Source organism: Vipera ursinii (assembly GCF_947247035.1).
Source record: "Vipera ursinii genome assembly, chromosome: 1".
NCBI lineage: Eukaryota > Metazoa > Chordata > Lepidosauria > Squamata > Viperidae > Vipera > Vipera ursinii.
The window spans coordinates 221220668-221242116 of record NC_139512.1 but is presented as its reverse complement, the minus strand read 5'-3'; the positions used below and the strand labels follow the sequence as shown (position 1 = coordinate 221242116).

At 39.6% G+C, this 21449-nt stretch overlaps 2 protein-coding genes across 3 annotated transcripts in view; one reads left to right on the top strand and one right to left on the bottom strand.

Annotated features, from left to right (window-relative positions):
* Positions 1-21449, bottom strand: part of EIPR1 (EARP complex and GARP complex interacting protein 1) — a 308944-nt gene that overhangs the window by 127647 nt on the left and 159848 nt on the right. The gene's annotated exons all lie outside the window — the stretch shown is intronic.
* The window catches only part of TRAPPC12 (trafficking protein particle complex subunit 12), an 85525-nt gene that overhangs the window by 58387 nt on the left and 5689 nt on the right, over positions 1-21449 (top strand). For both annotated transcript variants that reach the window (XM_083356563.1, XM_083356562.1), the window contains exons 8-10: positions 164-236; positions 7765-7838; positions 17447-17545. In XM_083356563.1, the coding sequence (XP_083212689.1) occupies positions 164-236; positions 7765-7838; positions 17447-17545 (246 nt within the window). The remainder of the gene's footprint in view (positions 1-163; positions 237-7764; positions 7839-17446; positions 17546-21449) is intronic.

Below are 21449 nucleotides of genomic sequence, written 5' to 3'. Positions count from 1 at the left end.
TCTGATTAATCCTAATAATGCTGATAGATCCGTTCTGTAATATGTCCTTGTGACTCTTTTTTTTAATCTCCAGAATGTGATAAATGCAGCTGTTTGAGCTGAATCTGGGCATTGTTTCCTGACTAGAGTTTTAAACTAAACACGGGTTGTCTATTCACTGCAGATTTTAGACAACTTGGAAAATGGCTTAGCAGAAGATGGAAGCATGACCAACATTACACAGGAGAACAGGCAAGGTAGGTATCATCTAAAACTTTTATTTCCATAGACAGGGTAAGATTGCTCAGAAGCAATGCTATTGTCGTTTCTGTAGCTTGTTCAGCCTTTGAAGCTATGCACTTGTACTCTGCTAAAATTCATGTCACAGATTTGCCTTTTAATTTTATTATTTTAATCATTATTTTAATTTTATTATAGCGATGCATTAAATCAGATCATCCCTTAATATTTTGGAAAAAGAAAATGGATGCTATTTTAGAGTGACAAATTTATCATTAGAAAAAAAAAGTGACAGCCAAAAGAGTGTTCAGTCTTTTAAAAAGTCTACCGTATTTTCTCCCAAAAGTTCTTTCTGGGGTTGGAGGATCTTGTTTAAACCAAAAGTGGCTTCTGATAAGTTAGTGCCTGCTATTTTTTCCCTGGTTTTATTTTTTGTTAATTAGTTAAAAACAAACAACAAAAATAGCAAAAACAAATGTAGACATAAACTTTATATTAGAGCAAAGGCTCAAGAGAAAATATGATTATAAAGAAATTAAAAAAGACAGAACAAACTCTCCCCAAAAAGGGGGGGGGAGAAAATAGGAAAAAGCATTCTAGTAGCCTTCTTCTCTTTTCTCCCCTTTTCGCCCCCAGATATTTTTATGTTGTATTTGAATCTGCAGTTGTTGCTCAGTTCATATTCTAAGAATCTTAGCTTGTCTTGCTGTGTGACATGCTTTATAGAAGGGGCTCACTCTAATATCTCAGAATAGGTTAGCCATTTATGTTTGCCAATTATTTCTCATCTATAAAATGCTTCTTGTGTTGAGAGCTACAGAAGTGTTTTGGGACACAACCTGCGTTGGTATCTATTCCAAATTCTCCATATGGTACGTCTAGCACAGGGGTGTCAAACTCAATTTCAATGAGGGCCGCATCAGCATTGCGGTTGCCCTCAAGGGGCCGGGTGGGTGTGGCCTGGGTGGGCGTGCCCTACTGGGTGGGCGTGGCTAGAATGCATATGGCCTACTGGGTGGGCGTGGCCAGCTCTACATCGTTGGCATCAAGGGTGCCTATGGGGGCCTGGGCAGGAGTGGGACAGATCTGAGGGTCTCTGGCAGGAGGAGGGTCTCTGGGCCAGGGCCAAGACAGTGGGGGCCGTTCCCTCACTGTTTCCAGGATGGCTTCGCGGGCCGCATGAAACCACTTCGCGGGCCGGATCCGGCCCCCGGGCCTTGTGTTTGACATGTCTGGTCTAGCATAATGATTTTTAAAATCCACATTAAACTTAACTTTATCAAACTACAGATGTCCATGTCTCCCAAATCTCAGGTTGTGTTCTTCTAACTCCAACAGCCTTCTCTTTCTCAGCAATGCTCAGTGTTTCATCCAATCCAAACTGCAAGCTGCAAAACACAGTTTTAAATTCCTTTGCATCTTATAACACTTTAAATTTCTTTGCATCTTATAACACCTTATAATAAACTTGGGGGTTTTTTTGCCCTATCACACAAATCTCTGCCGCTGGGTAAATGGTGCAGTTACCAAACAGGTATTGTCTAAAACAAAAACATCATTCTAAGGAAGACATTCATTTTTATCACATAAATTCTATCCGACAATGACAGTTGTATTTTCTTGCATCTTAACATGTGTTTTTAACTTCACTCCATTTAATAGTTATTTTGAAATAACATTCATAATGATACCCAAATATTTTACTTTCTTCTCAATTTTAAGCCCATTTTATTTGTCAGTTCTGTTGGATCTTCTGTTTTTCTGATTTTCCTTAACCAGTTTTCTTATCCAGTTTGGTTTAGTGATTAAGGCACTGGGCTAGAAAGTAAGAGAGTGTGTGAGTTCAAGTCCCACCTTAGCCATGAAAGCCAAATGGGTGACCTTGGGCCAGTCATACTCAGCCCAACCCACCTCATAGGGTTATTGTGGGGAAAATAGGAGGAAGACGCAGTATTGTGTATGTTTGCTGCCTTGAGTTATTTATAAAAATAATAAAGGCAGGATACAGATTAGATAAATAATAATTTTTGTCTCCTGTTTGTTGATTTTAAAACCTGCTGATGCACCAAATTCTCTTAATTTTACCATTAATATTTCAATGTTCTTTAAAGGAACCAAAATAAACAAAAGAGGAAAGATTGAGCATCCCTACCTTATTCCTTTTTTTTTTGGTATCACAAGGCTTTCTTAGATTTCTATTAATAATTATTTGTGCTTTCTGTGAAGTATAAATTGATCTTACCATTTTATAAAATTCTCTCCAAAGTACATATCTTCCAAAACTTTGAACAAGAAAGCCCAGTTCAAATTGTCAGAAGCCTTTTCTGCATCTAAGAAAATCAGTGTGGTTTATTTTTCATTATGCTTCATTTTGAAACCTCGGCTGTTTAAACGTAAAACTCACACCTTCTATTTTGTCCTATTGAAATGGAATCCTTTCCTAATCTGTCAGTCAGAAAAGTTTACTCTTTTCTCACACAAAATTCTAACAGGAATTTCTTTAAGTACAATTACATATGTATTATTAGTCTTCAATCTTGTATTAAAATGCTGCTTGAAAACTTGATCTTATTCTTGCAAATATTGTATTTATTTTATATATTTTATCAGTTTCTGCCCCTGAATAATCCTCATTCTGGTCCAAAAAGTTTGCTAAAGCTTTAATAACTTTTTCTCTAATATCTTCACTAGAATTCTCTGGAAGTGCTGTAAATCTCAAATAAAGTTTCTTCTTTCTTAATTCCAAAACAGCCAAATTATCTATCTTTCTCTCCAACTCCCAGTCTATAAATTCTGACTTCCTCTCCAGAATTTCCACTTCGTCATTAATTCATTTTACATCGCCAGACACTTGTTTTACAGAGCTTTCCATCTTCTTAACTTCTTTCATTTCCTCTTTCCTCTTTACAGCTCTTTCATCTGTTTTTTTTTACGCTGTCAATTTAGTATCAAGTGATTTTGCTAAACATATTGCCCAATTGTGCAATCATTTTGCCTTGTGCAGTCTTTCTGGATAAAGGAGTTATTGTGAGATTTCCCACTTGTATTCTGGACAGCTATTCCTCATGAGCAGACTGCAGGAAGTGAGGCGTTTGTGGTCGGCTAATGAATTGAGTGCCTGGTGTCAATGGGCACACTCCCCCCCCCCCCGTGTAAAACAGTAAAGGTTTTTGTGTAGGTTTTTTTGCTCTCACTCATGTTTGTCTATATGTTTCATATGCAAATCATATGACCATGTGATTAGGAGGGAGGAGACGAGAGCAGGCAGTGATTTTCCAAATTGCCCTTTCCCCAATTATTTGGAGGAATTTTTCTAGATTTTTTTTTTCTCTTCAGTCCACAACTGAACCTGGCCCATTTTAGGGCTAGTTGTTCCATTTGCTATTTCAAAACTTGTTTTTTCTTCTCCTCCTGCACCAAATTGGGTCCAATTCTGTTTTCAGAGACATGGTCTGTTGTTGACTGATCGAGAGTATTAAACCCCGTTACATATTTTTTTTTCCAATATTCCAGTTGGCTGGCAAGATTCAAGCTTAAATTTATTGAAATACGATCAGTGACCCACCAAATTATTTTTTAAAAAATCCCTCAGAAACAATGACCATATTATAACCATTGTCATGTTCATATAATGCCGAAAAATTAAGAGTTCAAAATCAGAAAATGGGGAACTTTGACTAAAAGTCACTAAAACAGCATAAAACATAAGATAAGAGAGAGCTGCAATAGAAGAAAAGAGAAATGAAAGACTTCATACTGTAACCGCTCCACAATTAGAACATCTTATGTCAGGGGTCTTCAAATGTGGCCCTTTTATGACTTGTGAACTTCAACTCCCAGAATTCCCCAGCCAGCGTGCCTGGCTGAGGAATTCTGGGAGTTGAGGTCCACAAGTCATAAAAGGGCCGCGTTTGAGGACCCCTGTCTTACATCTTCTTAGGAAAATCACTGCCAACAGAAACTGGTTGGAAAGAATAAAAAGTGTCACTTAACCAGCAACCTGGAATTGCTTTGGGATTAGCAGGAATTGGAAATATGCTTATTTGGTTTTTCCAGCCGAGTGCAATAGCACTAATAAGGGGGGGCTGAAATGTAAAGGTGATGAATACACCGATGATGGGACTGTGATGACCAGATATTTTGAAAGCTGCTTAAGTAAAACCAGCTGCCTGCAATTAGTGCAGGTTCGCATCCCACCAGGCTGAAGGTTGACTCAGCCTTCCATCCTTCCGAGGTAGGTAAAATGAGGACCCAGATTGTTGGGGGCAATTAAGCTGACTTTGTAATAATGCCGCTTGGGGGTGTGTGTGAAAGCCCTAATAAGCAGGCATATACATAGAATGAAGGCTACTGCTAAGTTTGTAAGCCGCCCTGAGTCTTCGGAGAAGGGCGGGATATAAATGGAATTAAAATAAATAAAAAATAAATAAATAAGACAGGGTGACCTTTGCTGACTGAGAGCTACAATCCTATAAAACCTTGCTAGGGGAAATTGATCTCATCATCTCAAACGAGGTTGATAGCACCATCCACTATAGCATGTCTGTGCCAACGAAAGTCTCAGTAAACTCTGTGGGGATTTACTCTTGGGTAAATATATGCATGGTTGCAGTCTTTTTTTTATGAGCAAATATATCTTGCCACAATATACAATTATCTTGAGATTGTTATATAGAGTAGACTTCTATAATAAGAGTTATATGGGATGACAGTTTTATTTCCACTTCTCATGGTTTACAAAATAGCAATGCTGCAGCAGTGCTAAAAGGCCCTAAAGTAGAAATTACCCTTTTCTACCCTCCCAGAATCTATGAGCCAATTATTAGGAGAGTGATTCTGACAGTAGCCATATTCACCAAATAATTGCTATCCATCTGAAATTGGAGAAGGGAGCAAGGCTTCAAGATACAGAACTTGAGGTAAAAACAACAGCCGGCTAGATAAAGGCTTGCTACCTTGAGAGATGCCGTTTTAAAGAGATTGTGAGCTGTGTACATTCTAAAATTCCCACAAAGCTACCGAGTCTTCTTGGCAAAAGGGAGTTCATTAAATCTGGAGTCCCTCCCATCCCACCACTTCACTATCTCTACCCAAACTTGCTCGGAGTATTTTCTGACTGCTCTCTGAGCTTTGGACCAGCCTTCCCCTCTCTACATAGTGGATTGTATTCCTGCCACGTCCCATTGATTAGAGTTGTGGATCCGGCAGCCCAAGTCACCTAGAAGTCAACACCTGACCTTTGTTTGAGACGCTTCTGCTCTCTGTCCACGCTCTCCCTCCTCGCCGCAGCTGCATTGCTAACTTGAGCAGAGCTTGGCGTGGCCAGGGATGAAAGGCAGCCAGCGGAAGCTGGGGAGGGAGAGCTTCAAGCATCTGTGAGTGGCTGTTATGTGCTTGGAGTGCAGTGGCATTACAGCTGTCTGTCTGCCTAATGTTGCCCAGAGGACACTTGTAAGGACTGATGGCATCTCTTCCTGAGAAGGGCAATCAGATCTTCTCCCTGCAAGGGGCTCGGCTGCACTTCTGGAGCTACAGGGAACTTTCTGTGTATGTTTTTGTTTGGTTGTGAACTTCACTGAAGAAAGCCTTTTGTCTTTTTGTTTTGCGAACTATGACTGAGAACAGCCTCAGTTTCTTATGGGATTAGATCTGCAGCATAATGTCCCTGTTGCTGGTCTAAGTAAGTGTTGTGGAAACCCGCTTGTGGCATTGCCTCTCCTCAGTAAAAGAGAACTGCATCTCATTCTCCATTCAGTGGGAAGAAAAAGATTTAGCATTGCACCATTTTCTTGGCAGCTTTCCTCCCTTTCTTTTTCCATCTCCTCCCTCCCTCCCTCCCTCCCTCCCTCCCTCCCTCCCTCCCTCTCTCCCTCCCTCCCTCCCTCCCTCCCTCCCTCCCTCCCTTCCTTCCTTCCTTCCTTCCTTCCTTCCTTCCTTCCTTCCTTCCTTCCTTCCTATCTCATACCCACTTTTTTTTTTGAAATACAGAAAAGAGGGTTGGACAAATACACAAAAAATATGGCCTAAATTAAGAACTGCAGATAGTATCTGTTGTTCTTATATAAGATGGCAGATTTTTTTTTAGTTAGAACTGAATAATATATTCTTACTCGCTTTTATATTTTTATCATACATTTTTGCTAATTTGTGAGGACACAGCTTTTTCACATCTTAAAGGTTTTGTTCCATTAAAACCCCCTGCTTTATGCTTCCTTCATGCGACTCCCACCAGTGTTAATCTTGGTGACTTCTGTAGCGGCATGAGCACAGGTCTGCATTTTTACTGGTTTGCAGTTTGTTTGTTTGTTTTGCAGTGTGATTGGACAAAAAATATTATTTGGGTTTTTTTAAATTGTTGCTTACCAATACATTGGAGAATATATTTTCAAAATTGTCCATATTTACATGAAGTCTAATGGTAAAGCGTACTTTTGAATCAATCAGAGATAATACATTTCTGCTAGTCTTGGATAATGCATACCAAAAAAGGTTTGTAAAGCAAGTAAAAAAAAAATTTCACAACAGGCAAAAAAAAAAGAGCGAGTGCTTGTTTCACTGCAGTTCTAACTATTCTTTTCCACAGCCCTTTTTGCAATCCTATCCCGTAACAGACAAGTTTAGGGATGCCATTACCGACTCTGAAAGCAGTCAGATTTGTGAGTTGATTCTATATGTTAATTTTAAAAAACAATTTTCACTGAAGTCAGTGGAATTTCCTAAGTGCACCTAGAATTGCTGGACCTGTTAAAAATCCCTTTTATCAGAGTGTTCATTTTCCAACATAATAAACACTTTTTCCTGTCAGTGCAGCCTCTGATCCCTTTAAGCTCTGCAAGATCTCCATGAGCCATGTGTTCTCTCGCACAAGGAGCCAGCCTCTAAACTAAGGGAAGTGAGAAATTGGCCGGTGCTACAGGCAGCGAGCCTTTAAACCCCCAGGAGCTTCTGTAGCGTAGGAGTGGCAGAGAAGCTTGGCAGGTTTTCCCAGTCTCCTAAGCCTAAGTCGTAAGTGCAAGACCTCCAGACCAAGACAGCCCTGAAACCCTCCTGCTCCTTGCCAAAATGAAGTAGTGTTTTTTTTTGTTTTGGTTTTTAAACATCAGTCAGTAAAAGAAGCGGAAGGGTGTACATTTAATGGCTTAAATCGGATGATTGCTCATCAGTAGTCCTAATTAATGACTTGCTGTATGCCTTTTCTCTCTCTCTCTCTCTCTCTTTGTCTTCCTCCCTGCCTTTTGTTCTCCTAAACGATTGCTTCCTTGCAGAATTGCCAGAGCTCAAAGCGGAGAGGTTGTTTCCCAGCTTTGTATTATGCTTCATTTATTCAGACAGTCTGTTCCTTTCCCCAATCAAGCCTCTCTCTGTTGAATGGGTGCAGGTTTTTCAGAGCAACATGGCAGAATGTTAGAAACACTGTGCTCAAAATGTGGTGATGTTAACGAGGGGAAATTGTTTCAGTTGGAATACATATGACCGATAATTGATGGCTAGGGAAAGAGCTTCTAATTTATTTGTGCACATTCACAAGCTGCTCTCATTTTACAGCCTCTGTTCAGCTGTGGAGGTCACGTCTGGGCCGGGTGATGTACTCCACGGCAAACTGCCTGCTAATGATGAAGGTAGGTGGGTGCTCTTGCTGCAGATTTACCATATATACTCGAGTAGAATGTCAAGAGAGGCTGAAGAGAAGGTAGATTGCCGTTTGCAGTCATGTGGGGCATAGCTGGAGGTTCCTTTGGAGGTGAGAGAACTGGCAACACAAAAGGACTGGATTTACAGGCTGCCACAGTTTTGCTTGGCTTTTGTGTATTTGTTGGCAAGAGGTGGAAGCCGACTTGTAAGAATACATTTCGAATCAAGAACACGTTGATTCAGACAGTAGCAGGGTCAACACATCCCTTGTGTCCAGATAACATCCTAAAACTAGTGGCAGCCATTATTCAAATTGTGTTCTAATATTGTTTGTCCTGCAGACATTCACACTATCATTGATTTGAGATTCAGATGTGGTGGAGCCTAAGTATATACGTATCGTGCAGCATCTCCATTTCTTTCTATTGCCGTTGGAAAAGAAACTGCAACAATACCTTTCCTGTTTTAATAAGTGCTCCGAAGCACAGAAATGTTTGGCTGCTAATAATACAACAATAGCAACAGATAATATCCTTGAGGACTGTTTCACAAATCAGTTTCACCCCAAATCTCCAGAATTGTTTTTTTTCTTTTTCCTTTCCTTTCCTTTCCTTTCCTTTCCTTTCCTTTCCTTTCCTTTCCTTTCCTTTCCTTTCCTTTCCTTTCCTTTCCTTTCCTTTCCTTTCCTTTCCTTTTTCCCCCCTATTCACTTCTCTCTGTAGTAGTAGCACTGCTCTCCATTTTCAAGTCCCAAGCTAAACCAGGTTGTTCTGCAATCTATAGGGACTGTATGAGGTCTTGCAGGAGTAAAATTAGTCCCCAAGTGAATTAATATCCCCTCATTTAATTTGTTCAGATGCCCTACTAAGGTCAGTGTCTTAATTTAATAAAGGGCTACGGACTAGTTCAGAAATTCATAACAACACTTTTCCTGGAGGAGTAGCTGAAGAAAAAAAAGCTGCATTTGACCAGTGCTGCTATTTAGAATCTCCCTACTTTTCAGTTTCCCTTTGCATGGCTAGTGTCACTTTGGAAGAATAAACATGATTTGTTGTGAATTTCCTCCAAGATATAGATGAATGAGCATGCTGTCAGCCTTTACTTCCTTTTCTCAGCTGCATTTTGCTTCTTGCCTGGAGGGAGTTGAAGCTTTCTAATCTGTCCAGAGAAGCATTTTTCTTCCCATCTGTCAATTTATGCAGATTTCCTTCAAAAAACAGTGGGAAGATGAAATTCTAGGACTGTTCAGCACTTCAGATTTGAGTCCAAAAAGCTGCTTGGAAGCAGAGACACAGTCCCTTTCTACATCTCTTTCAAGCATCTGGATCTTTGTCTGGCTCACAATCTTGGGAAAAGATGCAGCTGCTTTAAAGAAGACAACGTGCACATTCAGAATCTAAAATGTCATAGAGCTCTATTATTTATTTATTTATTTATTTTAATCCCATTTATATCCCGCCCTTCTCTGAAGACTCAGGGCAGCTTACAATTTAAGCACAAACCAATGTGCTTAGCAATAGCCTTCATTCTATGTATATGCCTGCTTATTAGGGTTTTCGCCCCCCCTAAGTGGCATTATTACAAAGTCAGCTTATTGCCCCCAACAATCTACAACCAGTTTATGCTCCCAGTAGACTCCCAAGATTAGCAGCCATCACAAGAAGTATAAAAATACTGTAGCTAGCTAATATAATTTTGCAAATCGTATTGTTTGGTGTACTTCTTGCATGTGTTTGAATTGGCAACTGGAAAGATAGCTCATGTATACAAACACTAATATGATTGCCAGATGAAATATACTCACCTAGAGCACTACAGGTAGTTCTTGACTTACGACTACAATTGAGCCCAAAATTTATGTTGCTAAGCGAGACATTTATTAAGAGCCTTGGTGGAGCAGTGGGCTAATGCCTCCTTAAGTAACACCAGCTGCCTGCAATTAGTGCAGGTTCGCATCCCACCAGGCTGAAGGTTGACTCAGCCTTCCATCCTTCCGAGGTAGGTAAAATGAGGACCCAGATTGTTGGGGGCAATAAGCTGACTTTGTAATAATGCCGCTTGGGGGGGAAGCCCTAATAAGCAGGCATATACATAGAATGAAGGCTACTGCTAAGCACATTGATTTGTGCTTTAAATTGTAAGCCGCCCTGAGTCTTCGGAGAAGGGCGGGATATAAATGGGATTTTTTTAAAAAAAGTGAATTTTGCCCCATTTTACAACTTTGTTATTAACTGAATCGCTGCAGTTGTTAAGTTAATAACACGGCTGTTAAGTGAATCTGGTTTTCCCTTTGACTTTGCTTGTCAGAAGGTCGCAAATGGTGATCACATGATCCTGAGACACTGCAGCCATCATAAAAATGAGTCAGTTTGCCAGCTATCCAAATTTTGATCTGACCATGAGGATGCTGCAATAGCCATAAGTGTGAAAAATGGCCATAAGTCACTTTTTTCAGTGACGCTGTAACTTTGGACAGTCGCTAAATGAACTGTTGTAAGTCAAGGACTAACTGTATACAGTAGTGATCTTTGGGCTTAGCTGTGAAGTATTTTGTATGTTCACAGAATAGTTCACAGTATAATATCAGTATAACAAATAGCAGTATAACAAAGCAGTTGCAACTATAATACCGTATTTCCCCCAAAATAAGTCCCAACTGGAAAATTGGCCCTAGCGTGATTTTTCAGGACGCTCGTAGTATAAGCCCCACCCCGAAAAGAAGCCCCAGTTAAGATCATCAGCCAGATGGGTGCATTTAGTACTGTATTTCCACCAAAATAAGACCTAATGGGAAAATAAGCCTTTATGCGTCTTTTGGAGCAAAAATTAATATAAGATCCGGTCTTATTTTCAGGAAAATATGGTATGGAGCTTACACAGGGTAACAAATTATTTGTGAAGAGGATTTCTAGTGTACTTGAGCACACTATTGCAAATTGCAAAAAAGAAAAAAAAATGCTAGGTTTGCCCTGCATCTTTTGGAAGAATGAAAGTACGGTACATTTACAGCCATTTCCTGAGTACTAGAACAAATCACTGCGGCCAACTCACCTCAGGACAGCTCACTATGGCCAACTCACTGCAGGCTAAGAGTTATACTAATATTGAAGAAGTGGTGGAATAGAATCATTAAAGAAAGGATGCTAAAGGAAGGACAAAATGAAATGTGAATAACAAAAATTTAAATATTTTTAAAAAATTATTTTAAAGAATTGAATTGTTGAATTGTCCCATGGCACATTGTCCAATGGTAAGTTGGCCGTGGTGAGTTCTGCAAACAGCCTACTGCATGGAATTGTTTCCTTAAGCTGCATTTCAAACTAATGATTGATAGATGGAAAAATTGTCAGTAGCCATTTGTATGGCTAGTTCTCTTGTGTTTCTATTTTAATGCAAATATTTGAGCATTTTCCTTGGAACGCACTTACTATTTCTAACAACCCTCAATAAACTATGAAAAGCAATTTTGATACTCTGGGTAGCCACAATGTAGACTTTGCTCTCTTGAGCAAGTTGTCTAATCTGTAGTCTTCAGGTCTACTATATCCATCACAGAGGAATAGCTATTATCTACCTTTGGATAAAAAGTCTATGATATTTGAGAAACAAATACACATTGTGTTACAGACCCTGGAATTTTCAGCGGTGTAGGAATCCTGGAGATATCATCCCAACTAATTTGGGGAATAGATAGTTGGAGAGATTAAATGGTCTATATTGATAAAAGATGCTTTAGCAAAATAAGTCAGGAAGGGACAATAATTTTAAACAGAAAGGTTTCCTTGAATAGTTGGAATTAGGAGGTTTAAGGCGTGGAAAAAATGGCTCTGAAATGCACACATTTCAGAATCGGTTCTTTTTCTTTGTATTTAATTTTCTTACAGCATCTTTTTTTAGCAGCAGCTGGACATCTGGTTTTTTTTTCCCCTTGTGTATATTTTTTTTGTTTTTGTTTGTTTGCTTGTTCCTTCACACCGCTCAATCTTCGTATCTTAATGCTATCTTGACTTTAATAAAAAGACATCTCTGAGTGCAGATTTCTAAAACCATCGTATGAATCTAGTTTTCTGCTTTGTTTGCATAATGTTCAGGTGCCTGAGCTCTTTCTTAGTTTCCCTACAACTTTCTTTAGGTACGGCCAAATGCATTTCACAACTTGGAGTTACTTTCCATCCGCTCATTCCACCAAGAGCAAAGTTCACATAATACATTCAAAAGAGTACAGGTAGTCCTCATGACCACAACTGAGCCCAAAATTTTGGTTGCTAAGTGAAGCATTTGTTAAGTGAGTTTTGCCTCATTTTACAACCTTTCTTGCCACAGTTATTAAGCAAATCACTGCAGCTGTTGAGTTAGTAACATGGTTGTTAAGGGAATCTGGCTTCCCCATTGACTTTGCATGTCAGAAGGTCACAAAGCTGATCACATGTCCCCAGGACACTGTGACGCATGGTCATAAATATGAACCAGTTGCTAAGCATCTGAATTTTGATCACCTGACCATGGGGATGCTTCAATGGTCTTAAGTGTGAAAAACAGTCATGAGTCACTTTTTTCAATTACATAGTAACTTTGAATGGTCCCTAAATGAACTGCTGTAAATCGAGGACTACCTGTACGATAAACTGAAATTTGAGGCATTAGTACAATTCAGGGAACTCTACCCTTGTTGTTGGAGGGTTTTTTTATTATTATTTATTTAGGCCCTTCATACTCCCTTTCACAGCTCCCAAAACACTTCAGAAGAATAAATGTGATGGACTGAGGGGATGGGTGGGCAGATATTCCAACACCATCTGAAGTTGCAGCAAAGGTACTTTCAGTGTTGGAGTTCTCTGCAAGTGTATCTTCATCATGGTAGGAAGCAAAAGCCCAGTGGAAATACAATTTGTAGCTGTTGCACTGACGCTGTGTGAAACAGGACCTGCTGCAGTTGGTACTACCTACTGATGCTGAGTACCTGCTGGAATATGCTGTCCTTTGCCTGAATCCAATAGCTAATGAGTACACTTCTCCTTGCTGACTTCCCGTCAGTTCTGCTGCAATTGCAGCTCTCTGGATCAAATTCAAATCACATCTGGAGGGTGTGGAGAGTGGGGAAGGGAAGGAGTCTCCATTCCTTATTTTTAAGGAACCCCATTCAATTGGTTGGAGAATTTTATAATTTATAACTCTCTAATAATGCGGTGTAGTTTGCAAAGTTACAATAATTACAAGATGCACTTCTACAAGAATTAACATTTTCTGCATAAATCCTAGGCCCAACATAATAGCGGAAAATATTTTCTTGCATTCCTTTTACATTTTAAAAATAGCTTGATAATAAAGTTAATTAACATCGACAGTGTCTAAAATTCCTATAAAACAGTATTTTCATGCCAATGAGACTTGAAATCAGACAAGTACAAATAATTAGGAGTGTATATTTACAAGAATTTGGTGCAGCTTCTATATTTTATATTTCTTCCAAAGAAGTCATTTAGTTGTCAGCTGTAATTTAATGTGTCATGAATAAATTAGGTTTCTCCTGGAATTGCTGTAAAATGCAGTGTGCTGCCATCTAGTGCCAGCCCTCCCTGCCCTCCCCAAAAGAGAGTAGCATACATTGCGTTCTTATGAATTGGGAAATCAATTTCTTTCTAATAAAAACCACAAGTAGATTACTAAGAATAAAGGATAAGATGAGTGAAAAGCACATATCTTATTAATTGGGCAGTGATCTGCGTTGGAAGGAGTCGTTTAGGCCATTGGTCCCCTCAACCTTTGGATTCAGCTGTCAAACTGCTCTTAGGACTTTTTTTCTTTCTTTCTGTCAGTCAGAATCTGCCTTCCAGAATGCAAATGGATCACTCTGTGTCAAACTCTAGAAGACAAGAAAGCAGGACTTGTTTTTTTTTTTTTTTGCAAGAATGACATCCTTTCACATATTTGAAGGACGCTATCACATCCCTCCTCAGATGTCTTTCATCAGAGCCAAAGCTATCCGGCCACTTTCGTCTCCTGTCATCTTTGTTAGGCCTTCTCAAAACAGGATCCATGTTATTTGATTCCTCCATCAGACGTGGTGGCCAGAACTGGACACGGTATTCGAGGTAGAAGGAAGAAAGCTGTACAACTTCCCGCCACAATTTGAAAGTTATATTTTAGTTGATACTGCCTCAAATCGGGTCTGTTCTGCCACATCTCACAATTTTGATTCATCCCCTGCAATTAATTATTGTTCAAAAATATTTTTCAGATGTAATATTATCAAACCAAATATTCTCCCGTTCCACGCCCACACGTTTGATTTTCCTTTCTTAAATGAACTACAGATTTGTCTGCTAGACTTCATTTGGTTGCTTTCGGCTCATTCTTCAAACCTACCAAGATTGCTTTGAATTTTATTTCTCTCCTCTAGTGTTTAGCTGTCTCACTCAATGAAATTTAATAATAATTTCTTCCACTTCTTAGCACCAAAAGGACTTGAGACTTGTGACACCCTATTCAGTATCTCTAGCTAGCCAATCTCTGGTGATAAAAGCATTGATGGAGACACCATGAGTCTGATGTTCAAGCCAGCTATGTGTTCAGTCAATCAACATGCTCTTCAGCCCACATTTGACTAATTGCTCGATATTGGGTGCTTAACCAGATATTTTGCTTGAATCAAAATATATTACATTCCACGTTCTGTTAAAACAGATACCTGATAAACTGATTGGTTATGAACCCTAATACAGGTAGTCCTCATTTAGCAACTGCCTCAGATAGTGTCCATTTACAAATGAAACAGTAATAAATGGTAATAAAAAAATTAATTTTCCGATCAGTGGACACATTTATGACAACAAAAGCCTTCGGTGGAAAACTGATTAAGATCTGGTCAGTTTTAGGCAGTAGGTGTTAACTGACTGGCAGGTTCTCATTTAAGGTCATAGAGCTGAGATTGTTAACTTGAAGTTAGCACTGCCCTGGGGAGCAAAGCAGCTGAGGAAGAGTTAGCTCATTTAAGTAATTTCTCTGTCCTGCAAGGGGACAGAAGGGGGGGGGGGAAATGGGACAGGCACAGTATGAAAGGATTTTAACTGAATAACACAGCAACAGTCAGCAATCTTTGAAGCATCTCTTTCCCCCACAGAGACACCCAAACACACACATACATACACACATACACAGAGACACACAGTTCACTTACTGACTATTTTTCCTGCACCAATTGCAGTCACTAAACGAGGACTACCTGTATAACAGGAGCATATAATTTAGAGGCGAAGGCTACAGCCTGGCTTCAGGAAATAAAGAGATCTGCAGAAATTAGATTATGCCTACTTTACATGAAAGGGCTCACAGCTTAAAATGAGAAAAGCTATTAATTGCCTATCGTCACATTCATAAATAAAAAAATTATGTTCATCACCTTACAAAAATATACTCCGTATTAATCATAATGTGGAGTGGAGTTGGAAAACAACTGCGTGGACAAATACTGAAATATGAGATCTCCAGAGCAAAAGATGCATTTTTGTAGTCATCTAACCTTTTTGTTCTTCCACCTCTCTCTTGTCTTTGTTACCAGCCAATTAAAACAGGAGACTCTTCTAGTAAAATGTAAGGCTGGTGCTTAACTACTTCCCTTTAATTTAGATTCACCTTTCTAATATAAAGGGGACCTAGAACATAAATCTGTATACGATTATGTTACAGCAGAATTGCTTGGCTGCAGAATGGCACTTGCCCCTGCTATATAAACAGGAAAAGCAGGCTGCAAGGAAGGTGGAGGTGGGCAAATCAAAAATTTTATGACTGCCTTGGCCTTAAAACTGGGAATCAATACTGTAACTGGATTTTAAAGAAAGCTTTGGTGCATTAAGTCTGGATTTTTTATTTTTTTGGCCAGGCGCTCTCTATCAGCCCAAACCACCTTATAGGATTGTTGTTGTGGGAAAAATAAGAGGAGGAAGGAGTACTGTGTATGTTCGTTGCCGTGAGTTATTTATAAAATAAAGGCGGGGGTTAGATAAATTTTTTCGATTGTACTTGTAATTTTCATTAATTGACTTATCCAAATACTACTCATACTCCCCCTCCCTCCAACCCCCATTGGAGTATCCCTGTACGCCATGCATCGGTGGGAAAGCTGTTGAGTCTGCCTGAAAGCAGAGGAGGTGTTAGGGCTTTGCATCTGGCAGCATCTCTGCTGGAGAAAGGCGGAGAGAGGAACAGATGGCAGGAGGCACCTTACTGCACATGGAGCTTCTGTGTCTGAAGAATGCATTTGAAGCCTCCCCTCTCTTCCCAGGTCTGTGACGACCACAGCTAGCCAGAAATCCACACCTGAAGCTGGACCTTCCAGAGAAGCATGTAATACAATGTTGGGAATAACTGAAGTGTGTGAGGGAGAGGGGCAAGAGGGAGGCAGGCACAGGATCCCTGCCAGGTATTTGCAGAATTGTTACCTCCAGGCCTGTGTGCAGAACTGTGAAGCCCTTTCTATAATAGAATTTCTCCGTATTTGCTCCCATTCAGGGTACTTAATTTTTAATCTCCAGTCAGTGCCTGTTTTGTGGTGTGTTATTCTAACCCAGCCTGAGTTTAAGAACTTGTCAGATTAGAAACACAATAAATAAAAATAAAAGAATAGGAGCCCAATCATACCGCTTCCTCATTGGTGTTCTTACTATTGAAAATATGTTTGCAGAATTAATTTTCCAGCACTGAAGTGATTTTTGTTCTGTTTGGTTTTTTTTAAACTGAATTTTTGAAGATGCACGTTGGAAATGGAGACCAAGATATCTCCATCAGGAAGCTTATACATGATGAACAGATAGGCATTCCTAATTGCCCCCTTTTTAAAAGGCAGTCTTCAGAAGCATTGAACAGTAATCAAAAGAAGGAAGATAGGGGTTCCTACTCTTTCACTGAGCCCCCCCCCCCCAACATCCCAGCTCCGCTGAGCTCATTTGAAATTCCCTTCATTTAGCTGTAGCAACGGCTCCCTCATGAAGCAACACATAAGCTGTGGCTATTTTCCCAGCATGAATAATTTTCAGAGTGTTGGAAATCTGGCCGACAGAGCAGTTGGCACCATAGAAGAGGTTTGCTTTCCTTGCAGAACGATAAGGAACAATTTGTGTCTGTATGCCTGTTTGTACACGTGTGCCTGTGTGTCTTTGTGAGAGAGGGAGAGAGAGGAAGGAAAGAGCCAAAGGATGCTTATTGTGATCCTGGCAGATGTAAAACTGATGCTTGCTGTAGCCTCCCTGAATTTGATTCAACTTTCGGGCTGCTTTGTCCTATGTGCTGTGTGCCTGCAATAGAAGCAGTGAAACATCTCTCCCACACGGGGCTCAGCCAATCTCAATGTATACATGGTTGTACTTTGACAATAAAGGTTCATTCATTCTTGTGTGTCCACTCCCTCTGCTAGGTGCCCAGAAAATCGGAAATCTTGTCGTTATATTTTCAGGCACGGTGTCCTTCCCATTTTGAAGATTTCTGCTTCCATCTGTTTTATCATGCATGTCTGCAGCTTCACTCACTTTCAGGTATATGGAGTACAGAATAAATGTTGACTTTGCCTCCCTCCCCCTTTGTGCTTGCTTTTACCCCTTAGGACTATGTGCTTGCTGTGGAGACATATCACACCGTCATGAAATATTACCCAGAGCAAGAGCCTCAGCTGTTGAGTGGAATTGGAAGGATTTTCCTGCAGGTATGTACCTGATTCTGAATAATGCCACATGAAAGCCCTGCTGAGCCCCATCACATTAGTATTAACATAGAGGTTTTAAAGTGCCCTAATTTTAGATAGTGAGATATGTGAATTCTGCCATTCTGTGAAACAAAAATAATGACAAAGTATTGCTGAAAGATGTAAAACAGATGGCTGCATCAGTACCAAGTAAGTCTAGAAGAAAATATGAGGTGAATGTTCTTACAGATCAGGGAGAACTTCCTAGGTTTGTCCACCTAACTTCTTGCTATTCCAGAATGCCAACGATTTAAATGTAATGAGCACACTGTCAGTTGTTGTTGAATGAAAATGTAATAGTTGAAACAACAAACTCTGTAAATTCATTGAATTATCTGGTGAGCATTGTTTTGCAGACTAGCTGTTCCCTATTCAGTAAGAGTGCTGGGTATTTGACATTTTCCACTCTGTTATAAACACACAGACCCTGAATGATGAATGGAGTGTAATAAATAACGCCACATTTTTCTGTGGAATTCATGAAAGTAACTTTTCATTCCCCAAATTGCAATGCCAAATTCTCTGTAGTGGTCCTCAAGAGAAAGAAAAGGACCCTTTTGCCCTCTTAGCAACAGGCAGCCCTAGCCACCTCATCTAATCAGGGCAAGGTGTGTACTTCACACAGCCAGCCAAATTATTTTCACATAAAGGAAGAAAATCCTTAACATTTCTCCCATTCCTGTACAGTAACAAGCAAATATTAACAATAAGTTGCCTGAGGTGCTGTCTCACTTTGCCTGCTTCCATTTCTGTAACAAACTTTTTTGATAGGAAAATTTATTTTTTGGTTTCCTGTGGCACTGGTGCTTTTAAAAAGATCAATGCTACATCTGTCTTCAGCATGAAATCTGGGCTTCTCTTGTTTTCTGCCCGTGTGACTTTACTACCAAAAGAAAAGTTCTGTTTTCTGCAAAATAACAAACACAAGAAGGGATATTTAATTGCCCCCTTGCTACTATAGCCACATTTAGCTTGCTGCTGACAGTTCACTGAATCAGTCAGTTACAAATGGAGTAACACTGAATCAGACCATAAACCTTCAAGAAGTTTCAGCTGAAATTTAGCCACTTGTAAGATGGGATGGGACAATCCACTTTCTTCACAAGTGGAGACTCCCAAGAAGGCCCCAAGATATTTTTTATAATTTTATAATATTTCAGAGCTTCCTCATTTTTATAATTAAATTGAAGAGTTTAATACTTGATTATTGAATAATTTAATATTTGGTTTTGAATAATACGTATTAGGCACTTTGTAATATATTCTGGGAGGTGGCTGACAATTAGAAATTAATTCAGAATACGGTAGTAATAAAACCTGTTGTAATTGGTAAAAGCTGCTGTAGTTTGTAAAATCGTTATGAAGGAGAGCTTTGGGATGAAGGACCAGAGTTCTTGAAAAATAAAAAGGAACTTGGCCCGGCATCAGAATGACGCTAAGATAAGGGATGGATATGACCTATGAGAAAGTCCCCCTTTGGAGGCTCTTGAGAAGGAAATTCAGAAGGAGATTTTGAGGCTCAGGAGTTCCAGACGGTGAGGCGGAGTCGTCTTCCAAGTGTCATTATTCCCAAGCCATGAAGAATGAAATCCAGCCTCTAAAATTGGGTTAGATGGGAAGTACACCTAAGGAATCTGTAGCATTTGGATCAGGGCAATTGCAAGGAGACAGCGCTGAAAGAAATGACTCTTTAAAAAAACCAGTCTTCTTTTGATTAAAAGAATATTATCATTAGGTGATTCACATTGAAAATAGCCTGTCGCAGGCAGAATATTAAAACATTTCTCAAACCATTCTTGGAAAAACTGCTTGTGTCCTCTTACGTTACCGAACAGAGTTGCAATCCATCAAGTAAAATAGACGAGGTTCCCTTTAGGAGACTGTTCTGAAGAGAGGAGCTGACTTCTCAACTCTGCTCTTTCTCTACTAAGAGCCATCAGAGGCTTGTTTGCTGAAAGGCAAGATTCCCAACCTTGGGTAGGATGCAAGGAGACTGCCTGATGTCTCCGAGGAACAATTTGTCTGTCCAATTCATTGAATAGTGTTAACAGGCTCTGAAGGGACTCCGGTCTTCCTCAATTCTTGCTCTTATCAGGGGCCTTGGGGAAGAAAGATTATTGGACATTCTTGAATTAGTGGTTTTACTGTCGTAGTGGGACCTTTTCCTTCCAGTACAGTAGAATTGAAGACAAAGCCCAAGAAATCCATTGGCTTGCTTACCTAACCTTGAACAATAACACTTGACAAGCCTGTGGCTTTACAAAGGGCATCGTGGCACCACAGAAGCCACCTCTCATTTGCCAGGAGGCCATGTCTGTGTGCAGTCTGCACAAGAAAAGCTACAAAATTGTGAAATTGGGAGGGAGATAGGAAATGGTTAGTTGGTTGGCTGGTTAGATTTATATCTTACCCTTCTAATCTGATGTGTATTTTTACTTTTCTTACCACAAAAGTCAATACTAAAAGTTAAAAATGTAAATCAAATTAGCATGAAATCAAGTAACTATTAAAAACCTGGTTGAAAAGAACTGTTTTTAATTGTTTTCTTAATTCTTTGAGAGTGGGAACCCAAGTACATCCCCTTAGAGAGCAAGGGAAGGGAAGACGGTCTCCTTTGTGCCAGATAAAAGGCCATGCAAGAGCCTATCTTGCAGATCCTAACTGCCAAATAAGTTCTTGACAGTGATAATTCTCCAGGTATACCCCAAACAATTTGCCAACTTGTTTCTCTTATTTCATCCAAGAAGTGATGTGCTAGTATAAAAGGGTCATCACACACACACACACACACACACACACACCATATTCAGTTAAAGGAATAACTAGGGCTAGATGTGCACAGTATGTACTTCATTACATTAGACAACCAGAGTTGGTGTGGACCTCTTCTGCATGTCTCATATATTAGCTCTCATCATCACAGTACTCACAACACAGATGCTACAGGGATATATGTCCCAATGAAAAAATATTTCAAAGATCTTTCATATGAAGTAGTTGATGCTTACTCTACCAACCTGGAAAAGATTATAAAATCAGTTATAAAAGGTTGGGGCTCCACCAATTCATGTTCGGCAACTTAGGAAACAAAGATTTTGAGCAATAAAAATAGTTCAAAATTACTCCCAAGTGCACAGCATGAAATCATCCAAGGAATCACAAAGAACCCCAGAATAACTAATAGGGATATTCAGGCCATTCTTACCTTGGCTATTCCAGCATCGAAAGCAGTAAAAATAGGATTGATGGAAGAATAGAAATCCAGAATCATGGCTCACAAGAAGAATACTGATGCTTATTCAGGTTGTACCTGGATAATAGTCTTACCTTCTTATGGAATGTTCCATGGGCAGGTGAATCAAAAGTAGAACTATGTCAGATAGAAACCAAATACTATATTTCCTAATAAGATACTCATTCCAGCTATTAAGCACTGAAGTGATAATGTCATGGTTTGGGGTTCTTTACCTTAGGATCTAGGTAACCTGCCATGACTAAAGGAAGCATAAATATTGTCTTGTATTACAGTGTTTTACAGGTGAATATCAGGCCATATTCTCATCCATTAAAAAAATTGCAGGTAGCAAATAGCTCTTAGCAAGAGCACTTAATCTTATATACTGCTCCATAGTGCAAGCGGGCGTAGTCGGGAGAAAGTGATTTCAAATATACAGGCAAGTCCGTACAGGTAGACTTCACTTAATGACTGTCTTGTTTAGCAACCATTCAATGTTATGACAGTGCTGAAAAAAAGTAACTTTACGACCAGTCATTGCACTTATGACCATTACAGCATTCAGGCAGCCCTGTGATTGTACTTCAGGTGCCTCACAACCAGCAGGCATTTATGATTGTCACAGCATCC